The sequence below is a fragment of the Stegodyphus dumicola genome, chromosome X2, assembly GCF_044657685.1.
Source record: "Stegodyphus dumicola isolate Sdum_Otavi_A_Nest chromosome X2, ASM4465768v1".
Lineage (NCBI taxonomy): Eukaryota > Metazoa > Arthropoda > Arachnida > Araneae > Eresidae > Stegodyphus > Stegodyphus dumicola.
The window spans coordinates 38070578-38088885 of NC_140781.1; the positions used below are offsets into that span (position 1 = coordinate 38070578).

The 18308-nt window shown below is 30.6% G+C and overlaps 1 protein-coding gene across 7 annotated transcripts in view; it reads right to left on the minus strand.

Annotated features, from left to right (window-relative positions):
• LOC118197107 (uncharacterized) overlaps positions 1–13285 on the minus strand; it is a 289292-nt gene extending 276007 nt beyond the window's left edge. For 5 of the 7 annotated variants that reach the window (XM_085809939.1, XM_085809938.1, XM_085809936.1 and 2 more), the window contains exons 1-2: positions 13028–13284; positions 9541–9609 (exon numbers count right to left, since the gene is read on the minus strand). In XM_085809939.1, coding sequence (XP_085666065.1) covers positions 9541–9591 — 51 coding nt within the window. In that variant the 5' untranslated portion in view covers positions 9592–9609; positions 13028–13284. Of the gene's footprint in view, positions 1–9540; positions 9610–12166; positions 12294–13027 lie in introns of those variants that run through there. The other 2 variants (XM_085809940.1, XM_085809934.1) reach the window with 2 other exon arrangements.
• Between the last annotated feature and the right edge of the window lie 5023 nt (positions 13286–18308).

Consider the following 18308-nt stretch of genomic DNA (forward strand, 5'->3'; position numbering starts at 1 on the left):
CGGTTCGCTCTAATCATGTCATCCAACTTCCTGACATTTGCATCTGTAGTGGCCGTGTGCGTCCGTCCAGCTCTCGGTATGTCCTCCACTTGCTGACGTCCATCGCTGAATGTGCGACACCATCTCCGCACCATTTGCTTCGACATCACACCTGGCCCATAGCAGGGGTCTTTGTGGAACCCCAAAAAATCCCCTGAAACTTTTACGGACTTACTACCGACATTTTGGAGTTTCGAGAAGGGGGGGGGGAGAGAAATGAAAAATTACAATTATGAAGTATTGAATGACCTAATTATGAAAGTTCAATGAATTACTTTTTTCGCAAAATTAATAACCATAAATTTTCAAACATATAAACTACTATATTTTATGTAAATATTTTAAATTACCTGAATTAATTCTTTAAAAAAAATTATCTAATTTCTGCTGCTTTTTTTTATTTTCTGATGTTTTGGGGCTTGTCTTTCTTCTGTGGTGAACTTCATAATTGCAGGAAGGTTGACATTTATTTTTCTCATTTACAGTTGAAGAAATTTCCTCGAGAACTGCACATGCAGAGGTAGAAGCAGTTTGCTTTTCTGCTAATGTAGAAGGTTTTTCAGAGACTTTTATAGGTGACTCATCTGAAATACATGTTTTTAAGTCTTCTTGATATGTTTTCCAACTTCTGTTCATATTCAGTAAGAGATCTTTGTGAAATGGATCAGTCATTGGATTTTTTGAGCCATATTTTTCACACAAGGTTTCTTTAGAAGCCATTAAATCATATTTAATAGTCTGCACTGCATCTAGGGAATCAATCTTAAGAGAGGTTCTATAGTCAGTGACAAGTGTATCCATTAAGTTGAATGCACTTTCCACTAATGGGCCATGGAAGCAGCTAAGGCAGGCTTTGACCAATTTAGGATACTTATAATCATTTGTGAAATCATCTTTTAAATTAAAAACTTTAGACCAATATTTATCAATTGTACACTTGACTTGATTTCCACTTTTATCAGATGTGTAGAGCATTTCTTTGGTGATATCAATATCACTCTGGTATTTCAGCTTCTACTTTTGACTTTTCATTATCACTAAAAATATGGGTCATAAAAGATAATTTTTCAAAAGCTAATATTGTACTGGTTTTACCTCTTAGCTCTGGATCTAATTCTGTAAAACTAATTAGATATGAATTTTTAAGGGGTAATTTCTGTTTCATATGCTGTGCTGTATTAGTATAAGCTTTCATCAGAGAAATTTGGAATTCTTTTGCTATTGGATGATTTTTTGATAATTTCTTCAGGAGAGTGGAAGCTTCTGCACCAGTAAATATTACTTTGCTAGGTAGATGGAATTCTGAATTTGTGACATCAACCTTTAATAAATCATTATAAGATGTGCACTCTATATTTTCTGGCTTCATAAAAAAAGAGAAAAATTTTGCCATCAATTTATAAATACTGGAATGTATTAAATGAAGCATTGGTTTATTTGTTTCAAATAATTTAATACACGTGTTGAACTCTGGTAATACTGCTGAATATAATGCCATATGCAATAAAGTTTTGTTTTGCATAACAAATAACCCATTTAGTATTCTTTTTTTCCGAGCTAAAGCATCCTTTGCGAGTTGTTGGGAATGCAAGCAAGAATACACACCTTCAACAATTTTTTTCTGAGCTGCAGAAATATTTCTTTTATTGTATACAGTTTCAACATAAGAAAAATAATCCCCTTTATCAGTTTTATCCAAGTAGTGAAAATAAAATGCAATAAGAGCATCCCACAGATCTTTGATTCTTTCTAAAACACATAAAATGTACACCCACCTATGGTCTGGTCTCTTCAAGGGTTTAAGTTTTTTAATGGCAAGGGATTCACAGATTTTGAAAAATTTTTCTCTTTTACTGAACAGCTTTTCATATCAAAATAGATGTCATCAAACAAATCTTCTAAGTATCTATCAAAACATGAAGCAAGTTTTTTTGCACAGTTATTAGCTGTGTGACGTGTCACCATCAATATCTAATAAGTGGGGTGCTTTGTTTGATCGTAGTCTGGTTTTAACACCCTTTTTTTCCCACGCATGGTGTTACACGAGTCCATTAATACACTAATTAAGTTTGCCCATGGAATATTATTATATTCAATAGTATTAACAACTGCTTTAAAAACAGCTTCTGAATTCCAAGATTCCATCTTTAGAGATGCAAAATGATGAACTACAACTTCATTTTGATTGTTGTCATAAAACTGCACTAATATTGCCAGTATACTTTCTTGAGCATTGCTAGTACTTTCATCCAAATTTAGAGAAAATGGAGTCTCCTTTAAAGTTTTAATGATATCTTCCTTAATAGCTTTTGCGAGCCCATATTTCATCTTATAACATACAGTAGTCTTGGACATTTCCAACGAGTTTAGTGCCGTCTGATCGCAGCTCAACTGTTTGCAGAGTTCAATTAAATTGGGAGCTACATTGAAAGAAAGAGAATTCTCGGCGAAAAACGAAGTTATTAATACCTCTTGGCGTGCTTTTCTTGTCACTATATCCAATGGCCGAGCATCAGTCTCCAGTAAGTCATCAGTATTTTTTGAATTAGCATAATTACTTAAATTCATTGAATGTCTAATGCACTTTGAATATTTTATGTGTGTCACAGTTTTAGAATGATTTGTGAAAGCCTTGAATCCTTCCCCACCATACTTCAGCAGCGAGTTCCAAAAAACACAATATGCTTGTCCAGCAACATTTATTTTCTTGCACCATGTGCCGATGGTATCCCCATTACCATCTCTCCGTTCAATCCAATTCCACCTAAATGCATTCCGGACACCTTCTTCTAATTGTATAATTACTATTTATATCGAGAAATTTCATAGTGAAATTCTCTTGCGTACATAAATAAAAAAATATTTCAATAAACGAAACGAAAAATTTACACGTGCATCAATAAATGAAACGAAAATTTTACACAGCGGAGAAAAAATGTTGAGATGCGATCAATGACAAATAGCTAATACGGCGAAAAATCCCCCTTCTCTACTTATTGGCACCACAGCAGGAGAGATAAGACCTTTGAACCCAGAGTCACGTGATCGCACATCTGGTCGAACGAAGTCTCTCCCTTTTTTTTCTGCCGCGCCTACTTGCCGAAAAGAATCCAGAAGAGAATGTCCAAGAACCGGTGGGGAATGAGTCATAACTCGCAATAAGGAAAGAACAAAAAAGAAGTTTTTTCCCCCCTTTTCACGCATTATCACTGCCTTTGGAGAAAGAAAGGAAAAGTTTTCACCACACACACTGACCTTGCGTTTTCTGCTTTCAAAGCAAACAAAATTACCCACATGAAAATAAATAATTCATTATTATTCCTACTTCCTTTTGAATGACATTCCGGGGATCGAAGTTCAAAATCTCCGGAATTCCGGGGTTTCCCCGGAGCACAAACACCTCTGCTCTTCGCAAACCTCGAGTTCTTTCAAACAGTCCTTGAAATTTGATGCTTACATTCGCCTCCAGTAACTCTACACATCCACTCAAAACCGTCTATACGGTTCTTTCGCTCTACTAGTTTCATACCAGTTTCACAAATTGGGCACTTATACGATATTTTCTTATACGCACAAACTTTTCTCCATACACCACTCAATAACGCATTTTTTTACCTCTTCGCTCCAACTGATAAAAAAAATCCAGATTCAGATACTCATCCATTCTGCAGTAACCACCGAATTACACACACTCATCAATAATTAAAACATTCTTTCGCAAAACAATTCTTTCCTGTATTTTCAGAAGCTACGGTTATAATTTTTAAATCATGCATTCAATATTTTCAATCGTTTGGTATCTTAATAATACATTTGTGAGAGATAACTTGTTGCATTAAATGCTAACACTACCACACAACACACAAAAGTAGATTTATAATTAAAAAAATCTCGCTCAGAACATTATAAACCTAACATTTTAACTGGGTTAAAATATAATTTAAGTTTTCTTTAAATGCAAAGCTACAGCATACTTATAATTTGTTTTTAAGAGGAGGCATAACCAATATTATGTCATAAAAAGTCGTGTCCAAGTGTAAGAGAAGTAAACACAGCATCAACTGATGCTGTCCATTCTGCGATTTAGCTTTTGAACACCTTTACCTTATGGATACTTTTTGTGCAACTTTTTAATTGAAGTACCGATAATCAGCACAGTACCTAAAAGTTTTACCCGTCTGTTATGTAAGAACTGCTCTATCAGAGTGAAAGTGAAATCAATAGAAATACTAAGTATCTATTTACTTCTCTGGTGAATCCACTGATCATTGTATTTAGTCAAGTGGAAGACAATCTTTGGTTTCCCTCTTGAATTTCAATTCAAAATTCAATACATCAAATAATAAAGCCAAATTTTAAGCCATTTTAAGCAGGACAAAACAATTTCCAAATTCAAAATGTCAAATGATACAGCCAGATTTTAAAAGCTTATCATTTTATATCTCCTTTATCACTTTAGTCATTCTTTTTTAAACACTTTTTTACAAATTAAAAGTAATTCATTTCCTTTGCTGTTTTACCTATACATTAATTCTGAATTAAAAACAGTTTACACAAACATATTTATACAAAAAATGCAGAACAGAACATGGTGAAAAAAGTCAACAGGTTATGGATTCTATATCAAGAATAAAACTACTCGAAATCTATTCATATAAAATGTCTAAACGGAAGCAATGCTATAATAAAGTTTTATAACTTAAAATGATCAAGAGTACTTCAAATATCCCCGAGAAAGAGAACAGACAATAACAGTCAAAACTTTTAAACAGGCTGTTTGAAAACTATCAGTATGAAAAGAATTTTTCCCTTACGGTCAGTGCCCTTAAAGTAAATACAAATGAACACAAGCTCCAAGCAGACAGACAAAAAAAAAAAAAAAGAGAGAGAGAGAGAGAAATCGGTTGATCTTTACATTATGGTAACTTGGCGTTTTTTTTGGCGAAAATTTGGCGACCAACTCTCCTACAGCAACCCTCTATTTTTTCTTCCCGCCGCCATTTTGTCTTCACGAAGTAAAGACACGTTTCTTTTCTTTTTATCTACTGAACACTTCTTCCAACAATCTACTAGCCGAATTACACTTATGCTAGAAATTTTATCTAACAAAACTGCTTAATCATGACAAATATTCACTGCAAAATTGGGAAAAAGTACACAATACCATACTCCTTACGCGTTTTTCAAAATAACACATACACATAAACCATGTACACGTCGACTTATTTTTACTTAAAAAAAAATCCCAGAATTGCACAAAAATGGCATTGCACACACTCTTCACTATATCCATGTACACTGCTTTTTTCTCATAAATTAGAAAAATTTCATGAAAATACATGACAATTTTCTCAATCTTTAAACCCGGTAAAAAGAACATATATGAAATTACCTGATCGCGAAAAAGTATTTACCTTTTCCAAATATGAACATTTCCACATATAAAATAAATAAAATATCCAAAACCTTTTACCTCTAAATCATCTATTACATTATACACGTCACCAACGAATTCATACCGCAAGCATTACAAATACTTAGTATCAAATATTTAAATTATTTCGGTTGATCTTTACAATATGGTAACTGGTAGTTTGGCGACATTTTGGAGGCGATAAAGGTTACTACCTGGGACTTTGGTAATAATGTGAGCAGTACTCAGTTCCGATTACGCATTATTTTGTGTGAGGGAAATGAGAGATCATGGGATATGTCATGTGATATTAATGGACGAATTACGGTTTTTTAATCGGAAAAGGGGGGAAATCGGGAAAAAATCTCGAAATTTTGTACTTGGCTTTATTCTGTGTTGTGTGAAACAGTGTTCGTGAATTTTTGGATCCCATGGCCGTAACTAAAGTGAATTCGAAATGGGTATTTATCTATGTATTAATTTAATGTATGTGCTCATTTATATTTTAAGTAGTGTTTTTGAATTTAATTATATTTTAATTAAATGATAGTTATTTTGTGAATTTTATGTTTGTAGGAATTTGGTATACGTTTTAGTTGAAGTAAACGTGCATGGAAATAATTTAAATATCTGACAATAAGTATTTGTAATGGTTGCGGTATGAATTCGTTGGTGACGTGTATAATGTAATAGATGATTTAGAGGTAAAAGTATTTGGATATTTTATTTATTTTATATGTGGAAATGTTCATTACTTTTTCGCGATCAGGTAATTTCATATATGTTCTTTTTACCGGGTTTAAAGATTAAGAAAATTGTCATGTATTTTCGTGAAATTTTTCGAATTTATGAGAAAAAAGCAGTGTACGTGGATATAGTGAAGAGTGTGTGCAATTCTGGGATGTTTTTTTAAGTAAAAATAAGTCGACGTGTACATGGTTTAGTGATATTTTAATTAAATGATAGTTATTTTGTGAATTTTATGTTTGTAGGAATTTGGTACACGTTTAAGTTGAAGTAAACGTGCATGGAAATAATTTAAATATTTGATACTAAGTATTTGTAATGCTTGCGGTATGAATTCGTTGGTGACGTGTATAATGTAATAGATGATTTAGAGGTAAAAGTTTTTGGATATTTTATTTATTTTATATGTGGAAATGTTCATATTTGGAAAGGGTAAATACTTTTTCGCGATCAGGTAATTTAATATATGTTCTTTTTACCGGGTTTAAAGATTGAGAAAATTGTCATGTATTTTCGTGAAATTTTTCTAATTTATCAGAAAAAAGCAGTGTACATGGATATAGTGAAGAGTGTGCGCAATGCCATTTTTGTGCAATTCTGGGATGTTTTTTTTAAGTAAAAATAAGTCGGCGTGTACATGGTTTATGTGTATGTGTTATTTTGAAAATTGCGTAAGGAGTATGGTATTGTGCACTTTTTCCCAATTTTGCAGTGAATATTTGTCATGATTAAGCAGTTTTGTTTGATAAAATTTCTAGCATAAGTGTAATTCGGCTAGTAGATTGTTGGAAGAAGTGTTCAGTAGATAAAAAGAAAAGAAACATGTCTTGAATTGAAGACAAAATGGTGTCGTGAAGACAAAATGGCGGCGGGGGAAAAAAATAGAAGGTTGCTGTAGGAGAGTTGGTTGCCAAATTTTCGCCAAAAAATCGCCAAGTTACCATAATGTAAAGATCAACCATTATTTCCATGCACGTTTACTTCAACTTAAACGTATACCAAATTCCTACAAACATAAAATTCACAAAATAACTATCATTTAATTAAAATATCACTAAACCATGTACACGCCGACTTATTTTTACTTAAAAAAACATCCCAGAATTGCACAAAAATGGCATTGCGCACACTCTTCACTATATCCATGTACACTGCTGTTTTCTCATAAATTAGAAAAATTTCACGAAAATACATGACAATTTTCTCAATCTTTAAACCCGGTAAAAAGAACATATATAAATTACCTCATCGCGAAAAAGTAATGAACATTTCCACATATAAAATAAATAAAATATCCAAATACTTTTACCTCTAAATCATCTATTACATTATACACGTCACCAACGAATTCATACCGCAACCATTACAAATACTTATTGTCAGATATTTAAATTATTTCCATGCACGTTTACTTCAACTAAAACGTATACCAAATTCCTACAAACATAAAATTCACAAAATAACTATCATTTAATTAAAATATAATTAAATTCAAAAACACTACTTAAAATATAAATGAGCACATACATTAAATTAATACATACATAAATACCCATTTCGAATTCACTTTAGTTACGGCCATGGGATCCAAAAATTCACGAACACTGTTTCACACAACACAGAATAAAGCCAAATACAAAATTTCCAGATTTTTTCCCGATTTCCTTCCTTTTCCGATTAAAGAAATGTAATTTGTCCATTAATATCACATGACATATCCCATGATCTCTCATTTCCCTCACACAAAATAATGCGTAATCGGAACTGAGTACTGCTCACATTATTACCAAAGTCCCAGGTAGTAACCTTTATCGCCTCCAAAATGTCGCCAAACTACCAGTTACCATATTGTAAAGATCAACCGAAAAATCTTGGATGTAGCACAGATAAAAATACAGAAATTTTTATTACTTAATTACAAAAACTTAAACATTAGTTAAAAATGTATCAATTCTAATTACAGTTTAAAAAACAGCATAATTTTCAAAACTTTATTATGATTACATAAGAACATTTTTGACTATATACACTACGCTCAGAGAAACTGACATTTTAGACAGAGCCTGAAAGCACTTCCATAGAGAACTCGGTAAATGTAAACATCGCCAACTTTCGCGACAATAGTTCAAACCTGGTAACCTAACGGATTCATCCTATTCGCTTGTTCGAAGGTTGCAACCGTTCCTTTTGCGTTCATTTTGTTGAATTATCACTGTGGTTGTTTGCATTTGGATATTTATATTATTCTTATTTATTATTATTTTTTCTGAATTTTTTAACAATGAATAGATAGAAATATTTTCGTATAATTAAAGAAGTTTTCGTCGATAGATGCCGGTTCTCGGCTCATCAGTTCGGGATCAAAGAGAGAAAATATGGCAGGAGGGGTGAAAGCTAATTTGTAACACAGCTGTTCTTGTTGTGTTCTTAATTATTAACAGCTGTAAGCATGCAGAACCACAAGGTTTCCAACCCCTAAAATAATTTGTTTTCGTAGGCCACAGAAATATGCATTTGAATTAAGTAATGCTTTTATTTTTATTAATGGTTATTGTCATCTAAAATTATGAGAATAAATCAATTTTTATGGCGTAAAATTTTAACAAGGTACTATATTGTTAATGCTTTCAGAGGATGGTAGGTGTAACATAAATAGCTGATTAAATTGAAATAAAAAATATTATTGGTTATCTAAGATGACAGAATAGTTTGATGCATCCCCATGGTCATTAAAATTAGCAAACCACTGCTGGTGTAAGGAATACAGTTCAAATGTCTCTTGAAAAATAATAAAATGTATAAAGTTCTAGTTTTATTAACAATGCTACTGAAGAAATTTGATTACTGTTGAAGGTTATTTGTATTGTGAAATATATTATGAAAAAGACAGGTATTTGTTTCAACGTAAATAAGCAAAGTACTTAAAAATGAAAAAAGACACTTGTAATAGAAATATCAGTATACTTGTATAGAATACATATAAGTAGTAAAAAGTAAACTTGTATAGAGAACATATAGTATACAAGTTTACTATGTTGTATAGAAACATAGTAAACTTGTATAGAGAAAATACATATAAGTATAATGTAAACTAGTATAAGAATACTAATTTTTATTTTTTAAATTAATTTTTACTTCCGTTATGCTTAATATATTTTTTTCTGCGCTAACTTTAATACACATTTATTTTCATATATCCTGTTTAACCGGTTAGTTTTACATCCACATGCTTGTTATCTGTGAATTTTGAAAAGGGATTATTTTTTAGTTAAGAAAATCTTGAAAGTCTGACTGCATTTACATTAGTAACAGAAAATTACAAAACTAAAGCTGCTACTCACTTTATCTTTTTTGTCTCTCTTTAGAGATTTTTTCTCTAAAGTTTTCGCCATTTCAAAGGGATAATGGTTCTAGGGAGAATGAAAAAAGTTTTTAAGTTACCATAAAACAACATAGTTATTTCAAACTGAATGATGACAGTTAAAAAAATATATACTTATTTCTAACTCAATGATAAAAGAAACATAGTATAGAAAATTACTTTTATATCCTTCTATTAGAGAATTTACAAAATAGTTGCACTTCTTCAGCCAAAATTTAAATATTGCCCAGTTTCACTCTTATTTTGAATGCTGTATTTATTACAGGTTAAAAACGAATCAAAAATTTATATGCTCCTTTTCAGAAAATAAAATTTTGACATTAAGAGCACACAAAGGAACATTTCTTCACAGAAACAACAGTATTTAACTTATTTTAAAGTTATAATAAAAGAGCATCTGAAAACGCGGCACAGCTTTAGTATTAGTCCTTTTTGGCGAGAAATTTGTTTGGCGACATTTTGGAGCGATAAATGAAAAATTATGATAACCTTGGTATCCCTAAATACTGAGCTTCAAACATGCTGCCATTTCTGTCCGCATAACTTTAACGAATTTGATAGGTATCAGAGCTTTGATGGCAGGAGGGATAAATTGTGTGTTTTTCTTAAAGTTACTTTTGTGTTAGGTAAGCACAACATTTAAAATACTTTTTAAAAAGCCAAATTTTTGATAGTTAAAACTGGTGCTTTTAATATTACATCACATGAGACTTGACATTTTTTCATATGTCAACTCTGCATATTACTATAAACTCCACCCCCCCCCAAAAAAAACACATTTTCAGTAGCATGAGGTAAACTCTTGGTGTTTCCTTTGCTAAGGAGATCAAAATTACCATGGTTACCTCATTTTAGAACTATAGGGATGTGTAATTGCATGAATTCATAGGTTCAAATCAGGACCAAAATCAGGTTTCATTATTGCTTTTATAACATTTTCATAATTTGTCTGACTAAAAAAAATATAATGTTGCTTAGATTATGGAATATATTGCTTATAATTTAAAGTTCTCAAATTTTGTAAATCTTACAACCTAACAGCTGTATTATTACTTCACTGAATATTATTACTTTTATTAATAGTATGTTGACATAACAGTCAACTTTTTATTTTAAATTTTATGCAAATTTTCTACATTACTTAAACATTTTATCTAACAGAAATCTGAATTTTTGTAATAAAAACTCTATAATAAAAGTAAGAGTACAATTTATATATAAAAGTTTGACTAAATGGCAAGCACTTAGATACTGATTTCAATGTCTTTAAATGTTATTATCATAAAGTTAAGATATACTTTTATTCTATTATAAAGTTCAGATGTACAGAACAGAAGGCACACTTTGTGCTTACGACTCAGTCAACCACTTGTGGCAAGATAACTTATGATAACAATTAAGTTCAAATGTAAAATTTAAATTCAAATAGATTTGTAGCCCAAAGGCTGCACAAATCAATTTAATGCAAAGTTGGTTAAAAACTGGCATGTAATTCAACTATCAGCAATTATAATGCAAGGCTGAAGACTACAAATCTTTTCTTATCTAGCAACCTATTAATGTGGCCTCAAAAGGCAAAACACGGTTTGTTTTACAAAATAAAAACTTCATTTGGATTCTGGTGAGAAAACGGATGGAGGAAATTGACAGTAAAGATCCCAAGCATGAAATAACTCTGGTTACAAAATAAAGGAACGTTACAATATACTTTGTTCTCTCATTAATTATTCAGTACATGAAATAGTGTAATGCATTTTTGTTTGCATCACATATAAATTATTTAGTTTATTTAAATGCTTTCCAAAACCGACAGGATTTTGCAAACATACTGACCATATTTTTTTATCTATAGATGCAACACTTCTTCTCTTCAGAAGTAAGATTTAGAATTAAGAAATAAGAAAATAAGAGAGAATTATGAATAGAAAATAAATACATATGCTGGCTAGCAGAAGAAAGATCCCTTCATAAAGTACTTTTTAAGAGAAACTGGCTCAGATTCACATTACATCTACGGAAAACTACTAAAACTCCCATATAGCCAGCCTGAACTACCACTGTTCAGTGGCTATCACTCCACCACTAGTGGATTCCAATGACTGTTCGAATTTTTCACAGAAATCATCATTTACGATGATTGTTGTATTATTACCATTGGTACAAAATTTACTCATTATGATAATTTAATTTTAGCTTTTAAATTATAACCATAAATTACTTGTAATAAATTGAGGGATTAAAAAATACACACTTCTTAATATTTTTACCATTTACAATATTTAATCATAAAAAATATTTCTAACACTGGTACAAAACTTGCCCATTATAATTGAATTTGATTTCCTTCACGTTGAAATATTTTTTTATTTCCTTTTAATAACAGAATCTAAGAAACTAAAGTAACATATACTAGTTTGAAATGCATTTATTAACCTTTTGTAAATTTCATTATTCATAAACATAAAAATTAACCTTTTGTAAATATAAAATATTAATGTTTAATACATTATATTTTGTAATTAAAAATATTAACATTTTGTAACTTTCATTACTCATAACATAATAATTGTCATAAATTCATTTACAGTAGTGTTTCAAGAATTTATCATAGCAGTACTAGAAATATTGAAAATTAGAGAAAGACTGTTTATTCTGATTAAGAGCTTATTTTTTAGGATTGTTATTTAGTCTAGATCGGGGTTTGTTGACAATCCACCATTTTTTTCCGATCTTCAAAACCGGGTCTACCTTGGCGACCTAAGTTTTTCGCCAAATAAAAAAATTGCCAAAAGGACCAATACTAAAGCTGTTCCGAAAACGCTATAAGAACAAACTACTGAAACTGGAAAACACAGGCTTGAGAATTTAACTCTCAAGTAGTCTGAATTTTTCATCTATTGTAAATTGTTAAAAGTCAAAATTTTAAATGTGTAGTTAGTTTTTGTTTTCCATAAAAAAAGGTTTGAAAAAAATTATAAACTTATTTCTGTAAAATAAAACTGGTAAGAAATTAACGAAATCGAAAGGCTTTACGGAATACACAAGCAAAAGTATTATACAATTAATACTTTTGTTAGATTAATAAATCATCTTAATAATGTATTGAACTCATTTATATTACATTAAAAAATAAAACTATCTGAAAATGTTATAACAACAGGTTACAAAACAATGTAATGGGGAAATTCAACCCTCTAGCAAACACCTTACATTATAACGCATTCATATTTCATAATATTTTCAATACATTGTAACATATTCATACTTTGCAAAAAAAAAAAAAAAAAAAAAAAAAAAAAGTTAAATCTAAAGGTTTGCTTTTCCCTTTTTTTTTCCATAACTAAGCATGTAAAATAATTATACGCTTATTTATGTAAAATACAAGTATTAAGATAGGGAATCACTGAAGAACACAGAAATTACAAGAATATGGAAAATAAACATACTCTGTATATTAAACACAAATTATATGTTGTATAACAGTAAACAGGCCGAACAATTCGTATAAAACAGTTACTTTTAAAAAACTAAAACTGCGATACGCAGTACACGATCTAAAAACACAGTACTATACACTCTTAACACTTCTACCAGCTTTAGCAATCTTGCTTTTAAGTACGAAGAAAGGTGATACGGATTTTGACGAACGCCGTTTCCCTACATTCGTACGGCTTCTCTTCCTTGTGCGCTTCTACCAGCTGATTCTGGGAGCACGGCGGGAAAATGCTACTTTACAAGTGTTGCCATACAAATTCGAAAAAGCTTCTGCGATAATAATACATATCTTTTTTTCCTTTTTTGGCGTCCGAAGAATATTCGCACTTGACTTCTATGCATTACTTCCTGATCAACCTTATACTGTATATTATTGTGCTTCTGATTTAGTACTGTTTAGTAATGTAAAAATGTATGCACTGAAATTTTTCATGTAGTGAAACAATGGACTTAATTTTCATTCTGTAAGCTGTAGCTGTAAATCTATAAAATGTACTATGCATTATATATTTTTTTCAAGAAGGGGGCAATTAGCTAATCTAGAATCAATATTATTGTTAAACATACTAGTTGAATAACTGTATTGCTCTTACATGAGTAACAGATTTTACATGTTTCATTATTTACATGCCTCATTATTTACATAGCTTACAGATGTTAAATGCCTCATTTTGTTTTTATTTGGTAAAAAGGGGGGATAATAAATTTCATTACAAAATATTTTGATGGGTAGTTATGCATATGACTTATGATATGAACTCAATATTCAACTAGTATCATATAAATACTATTCCTAATAGACATAAAATTTAATTTTTTTTTGCCTCTATAGTCAACCGTCTAAGGTGTAATATAGCATGGCTTCAGTAATAATTTTCGCAATACAATGTATTGTGGAATGTGAAACATGAATACAGAAACATATTAAATGCAAAGAACATAGAGAATAAAATACCATTTTAATCATGGATATTTACAAGAAATAATGCTGGATATTTATTAGAATTGTTCAGATAAACTGATTGTCATTTATCAGAATTGTTCAGATGAAGTGAATGTTATTGTGATGCAATATATGCATCACAATGACAAAGAAGTGTCTGGTATATACTCTGAAAGCTATCCGCGATTCAATTCACCTATAGATGGCGCTTTCACACATTAGTATGGCGGATAAAGCTCGGTATTTTGATTTGTGATCTGACTTCGTACATTCAAAAATGGAGTTACTTAGCTCTTCCGAAATGTTTGATTTTGTTCAAGGAGGCGTAAATTCTCGTTGTATTACTGAAGCAGAGAGCATTTTAAAAAGCTGATCATTTGGTAATGCACGGAATTTTACTTGAAATCCAATGTACAAGTTTTGGCTTTCTATTTAAGGATAAGTTCTATAGCGTCCTGATCGCATGAAATCGAAGGACATTTCATTGTTCAAAAAGGACAAATAAAAATTTAAAAAAAAAAAAAAATTCTTGTTCATGTAAAGGAGGAACTGCTGGCTGTTGTAGGAAATTGTGTCGCTGTTTTATTGTATTGTGACAGGTAGCTGATTTTAACGTTCACAGATTGTCAACAAATGATTTCATATGTGTTTTACTTGGGATTTCTAGAAAATCTGTGCAGTCAAAAGTGTCTTTTTTTCCCCATAAAAATGATATTGAATCATTATATGTATACTAAAAATATATTGATCTATTATATGCATCTATTGTATTTATTATACACATGATAGCACTAATCATCAAATGCAATTTTGAGAATATCAACAAGCAAAGCACTTAAAAATGAAAAAAACACTTGTTATAGAACTATTAATATTCTGTATGTATTATAGAAAATACATGCAATGAATAATACCATGACCAAACATTTAAAAAGGAAAAAAAAAAAAAGCAGATTAAGTATTACCTACCTCAGTACTTGAGAAAGCAATTGTGGCATATAACATGCAGTTAACTTTTGATTACATGATATTAAAAGCATTTTCTTTAGTTTTGTCCTACAAGTGGTTTAAACAACTCAATACTGGTAGTTTAATCTCAGCTCAAATCCTGGTGAACAAGCTGGCTGTGCAGTTTTTATTTTTTTGCATGTGTTTTGTGAATACAAACCAGTTTTCCCTATAAAGTTCTTCATAAAAGCATTCTTCTTCAGGCTGATAACCAATGTGCTTAGCCATATCTGATAACCAATGTGCTTAGCCATATTCAAATAGCCTAATCTAACCTTACCTTTTCTTTAGATTCTATATTCACATGTTATATCTTTATCTGTTAAGATTTGTTCATAACAGGATCACCAGGCTTCTACCAATCTGGCAGGAGCATACTCAAAACATGTCAAAACCATGTGATTTATAACAAAATCGATCATGTTGTCCTTGCAAACCTTTATAAATGTTCCAAATTTTCTTAATAATCTTATTATTTAGAAATGTGTTTATTGTTGTTTTTATATGAACAAAAGCATTTAAATATATCAATTTTAAAAATAATGGAAGTGCTCTTTTAATCAGTTTTGCTTTTCTAATGCTGTTTTTAATTAATAACTTTATATCTGAGCCAAAAATTCAAGAATAAGTCTATTAAAAAAGTCTGTGTGATAAGTCTATTAATTAATTACATTGTATGAACTTCAACATCAAGTCTCTGCTGCACTGATGTTAACTGGCTGACAAGGTCTGCAGTAGAATCAATCTGTTTCGTAAACAACATCCACTGTCATTGTAATGCATGTATTGAAGTTTGCATTATCCATTTCTACAATTCAATTATAATAATTCTCAAATATCTTGCTGTAATCATAAACAATTACCAAGGACTTCAGATTATTTAATTTAATTAAATAAATCATGAAGGAAATACTGCAAAATTTTTACTATCACATACTGTAAGTTGGAGATGATTTACATTTATGACAATTAAAATAAAAAAATGAAACAAACTATTTTTAGTTTATTCTTATAGCATTTAAATCCACTTTTATTAACTGCATACCATTATTTTATGACATCAGGAAATATTAATTTATTAAAATTTATTGCAACTTCTCAGTTTATAATGCATTATACATATAAAATACTATAAACATAAAGATGAAGAAATGTTTAATGCAAATTACTCTTTCCATTACATAATGCATGTAACTAAATATGTGTTTAAATATTGCAAAATATGTATCCTTCTAGCAGGTTTAATGAAATTTTTATATTTATACTGCAGTTAAAAAAGGAAATGCAATACCATTGCATTTTGAGGAATTTTGAACAATTAAGACTTGAGAGCATTACCCTGTCCAACAGCACACAAATTTATCGCATACATATTTCTAAAAAGATATTATTATTTCTAATTCGTACAATAAACACTAACAATATTAAATGTGCTATAAACTAAATATCAGACTGAGTCTACAAATGTCCCAGAACAAATATACTGCAAATATGTTTAGTCCACGGAGTTTGTCTGAGAACTTAGGTCTGTCTAAGCCAGATATTTCTAGCAATTGTTAAGTAAAACTGCCACTCTATAGACAAATTTAAAGCTCCTCTCAATTCAGATTACTGTACATAATTATGAATATGACATGAAAGCACACATTGACTTATTTTATTGCACTACGACATGAAAGCACACATTGCAAGAAAGAAAGTACAAGAAAATGTTTATAGATTACTTGCAATCAATGCACATAAAACAGATACTAAAAAGCTATAGAATAAAGCATGTTTGAACATCGATGAGGATAGGGAAAAACAAAGCAAATGAAAACAGAAAAATAAAGCATTAAATAAATATTTACAGGTGCGAGACACTTATTTTTAAATATATTATCAATATTTTATTCAGTTACGTGCTGTTTCTAACTTAATACTCTTTGCTTGATAAGCAAACAGCAAACGTAACAATATTTTTCCTCCCTAGGAAACGCAACCGGCGACTAAATTTGGCGATTTACGAGGTCTTGGCGAAATTGTGACACCAAGCGCATGCGCAGAGATGGACGAACTATCGTGATGATATGTCGTATTTTGTAGCTTGATACTTGATCGCCCATATTTCTTAATGGCGGCATATATGTAATTGTGCATGTGTCAAAAATAATTACTGAAGCAGCAAACTTCATATGTGATTAGTGAGGGGGCTTAAATAAAGAAAAAGGTTCATTTTACATGGCGGTTCATTTTTCAACAGAGTGGTGCTTTTGTTTAATGGCTTGAGCTATTGGCAGTTACTAGCACTGCATATGGTTATCGTGGTTGCATTACAGTAAAGATAAATATTTGGTATACACGGAGGTAAGAAAAAAAAACGTCTTCAGCTGAGCATGAGCTCATATGATATGATAGCAATGTAGGTAGAAGTGCCTTTTTTTTTTGGGCTTATGGAATGCTGGAGTTGTACGTACCATGTCTCAGCACCTGTGTTATTACATCTTTCCTGTAAATTTGCGGGATTTAGTAAACCATGATATTTAATAATGATTATATTTGGTTGGGTAAAATCCTAGTATACGGTGCAGCCTTGGCGCGATTTTGAAAATTATCGCCAACACCAAACATGATCCAAAGAACGTCTATATATATACTATACACTATATACATAGTATATACTATACTATACATTGTATATACTCTATATACATAGTATATACTATACTATACATTGTATATACACTATATACATAGTATATACATAGTATATACTATGTATAACTATACATATATTCTTTGAATGACCCGTTTACTACTCATCGTATATGTCCCGTTTTTAATGCTCATCATAAAGTCGCCGAAAGTAGTCAAATCCCGTGTGCACCGGATACTAGGATTAAACCTTTGGTTGAAAGTAAACAATAAATTAAGAATAACTCTTTCTAATTTAATAATGACTATTCTCAGTTTAGCCTATATAGTTCAGTATTAATAACTCTGTAACTATAACATGTATATATTTACCTATTAAATAATTCTGTTAAGATATGTATTGTTTCTTATAAAATATCAAGTGGATGTATAAAAGTTAATAATTTATTCATTTCAACAGTTTTATTTAATGCATTTCATCTTCCTTTGCTTCCGTTGTCTAGTTTGTAACACATACAAACACTTACCAAGTGTGATATAGTATTTTCATTTATATATATGGGGACATATCATGCATTATATTCAAAATATGTATTTAAGTTTTAAAGGAAAATTCAATCTGAGAAATATTTTATCATGTAAGAAAT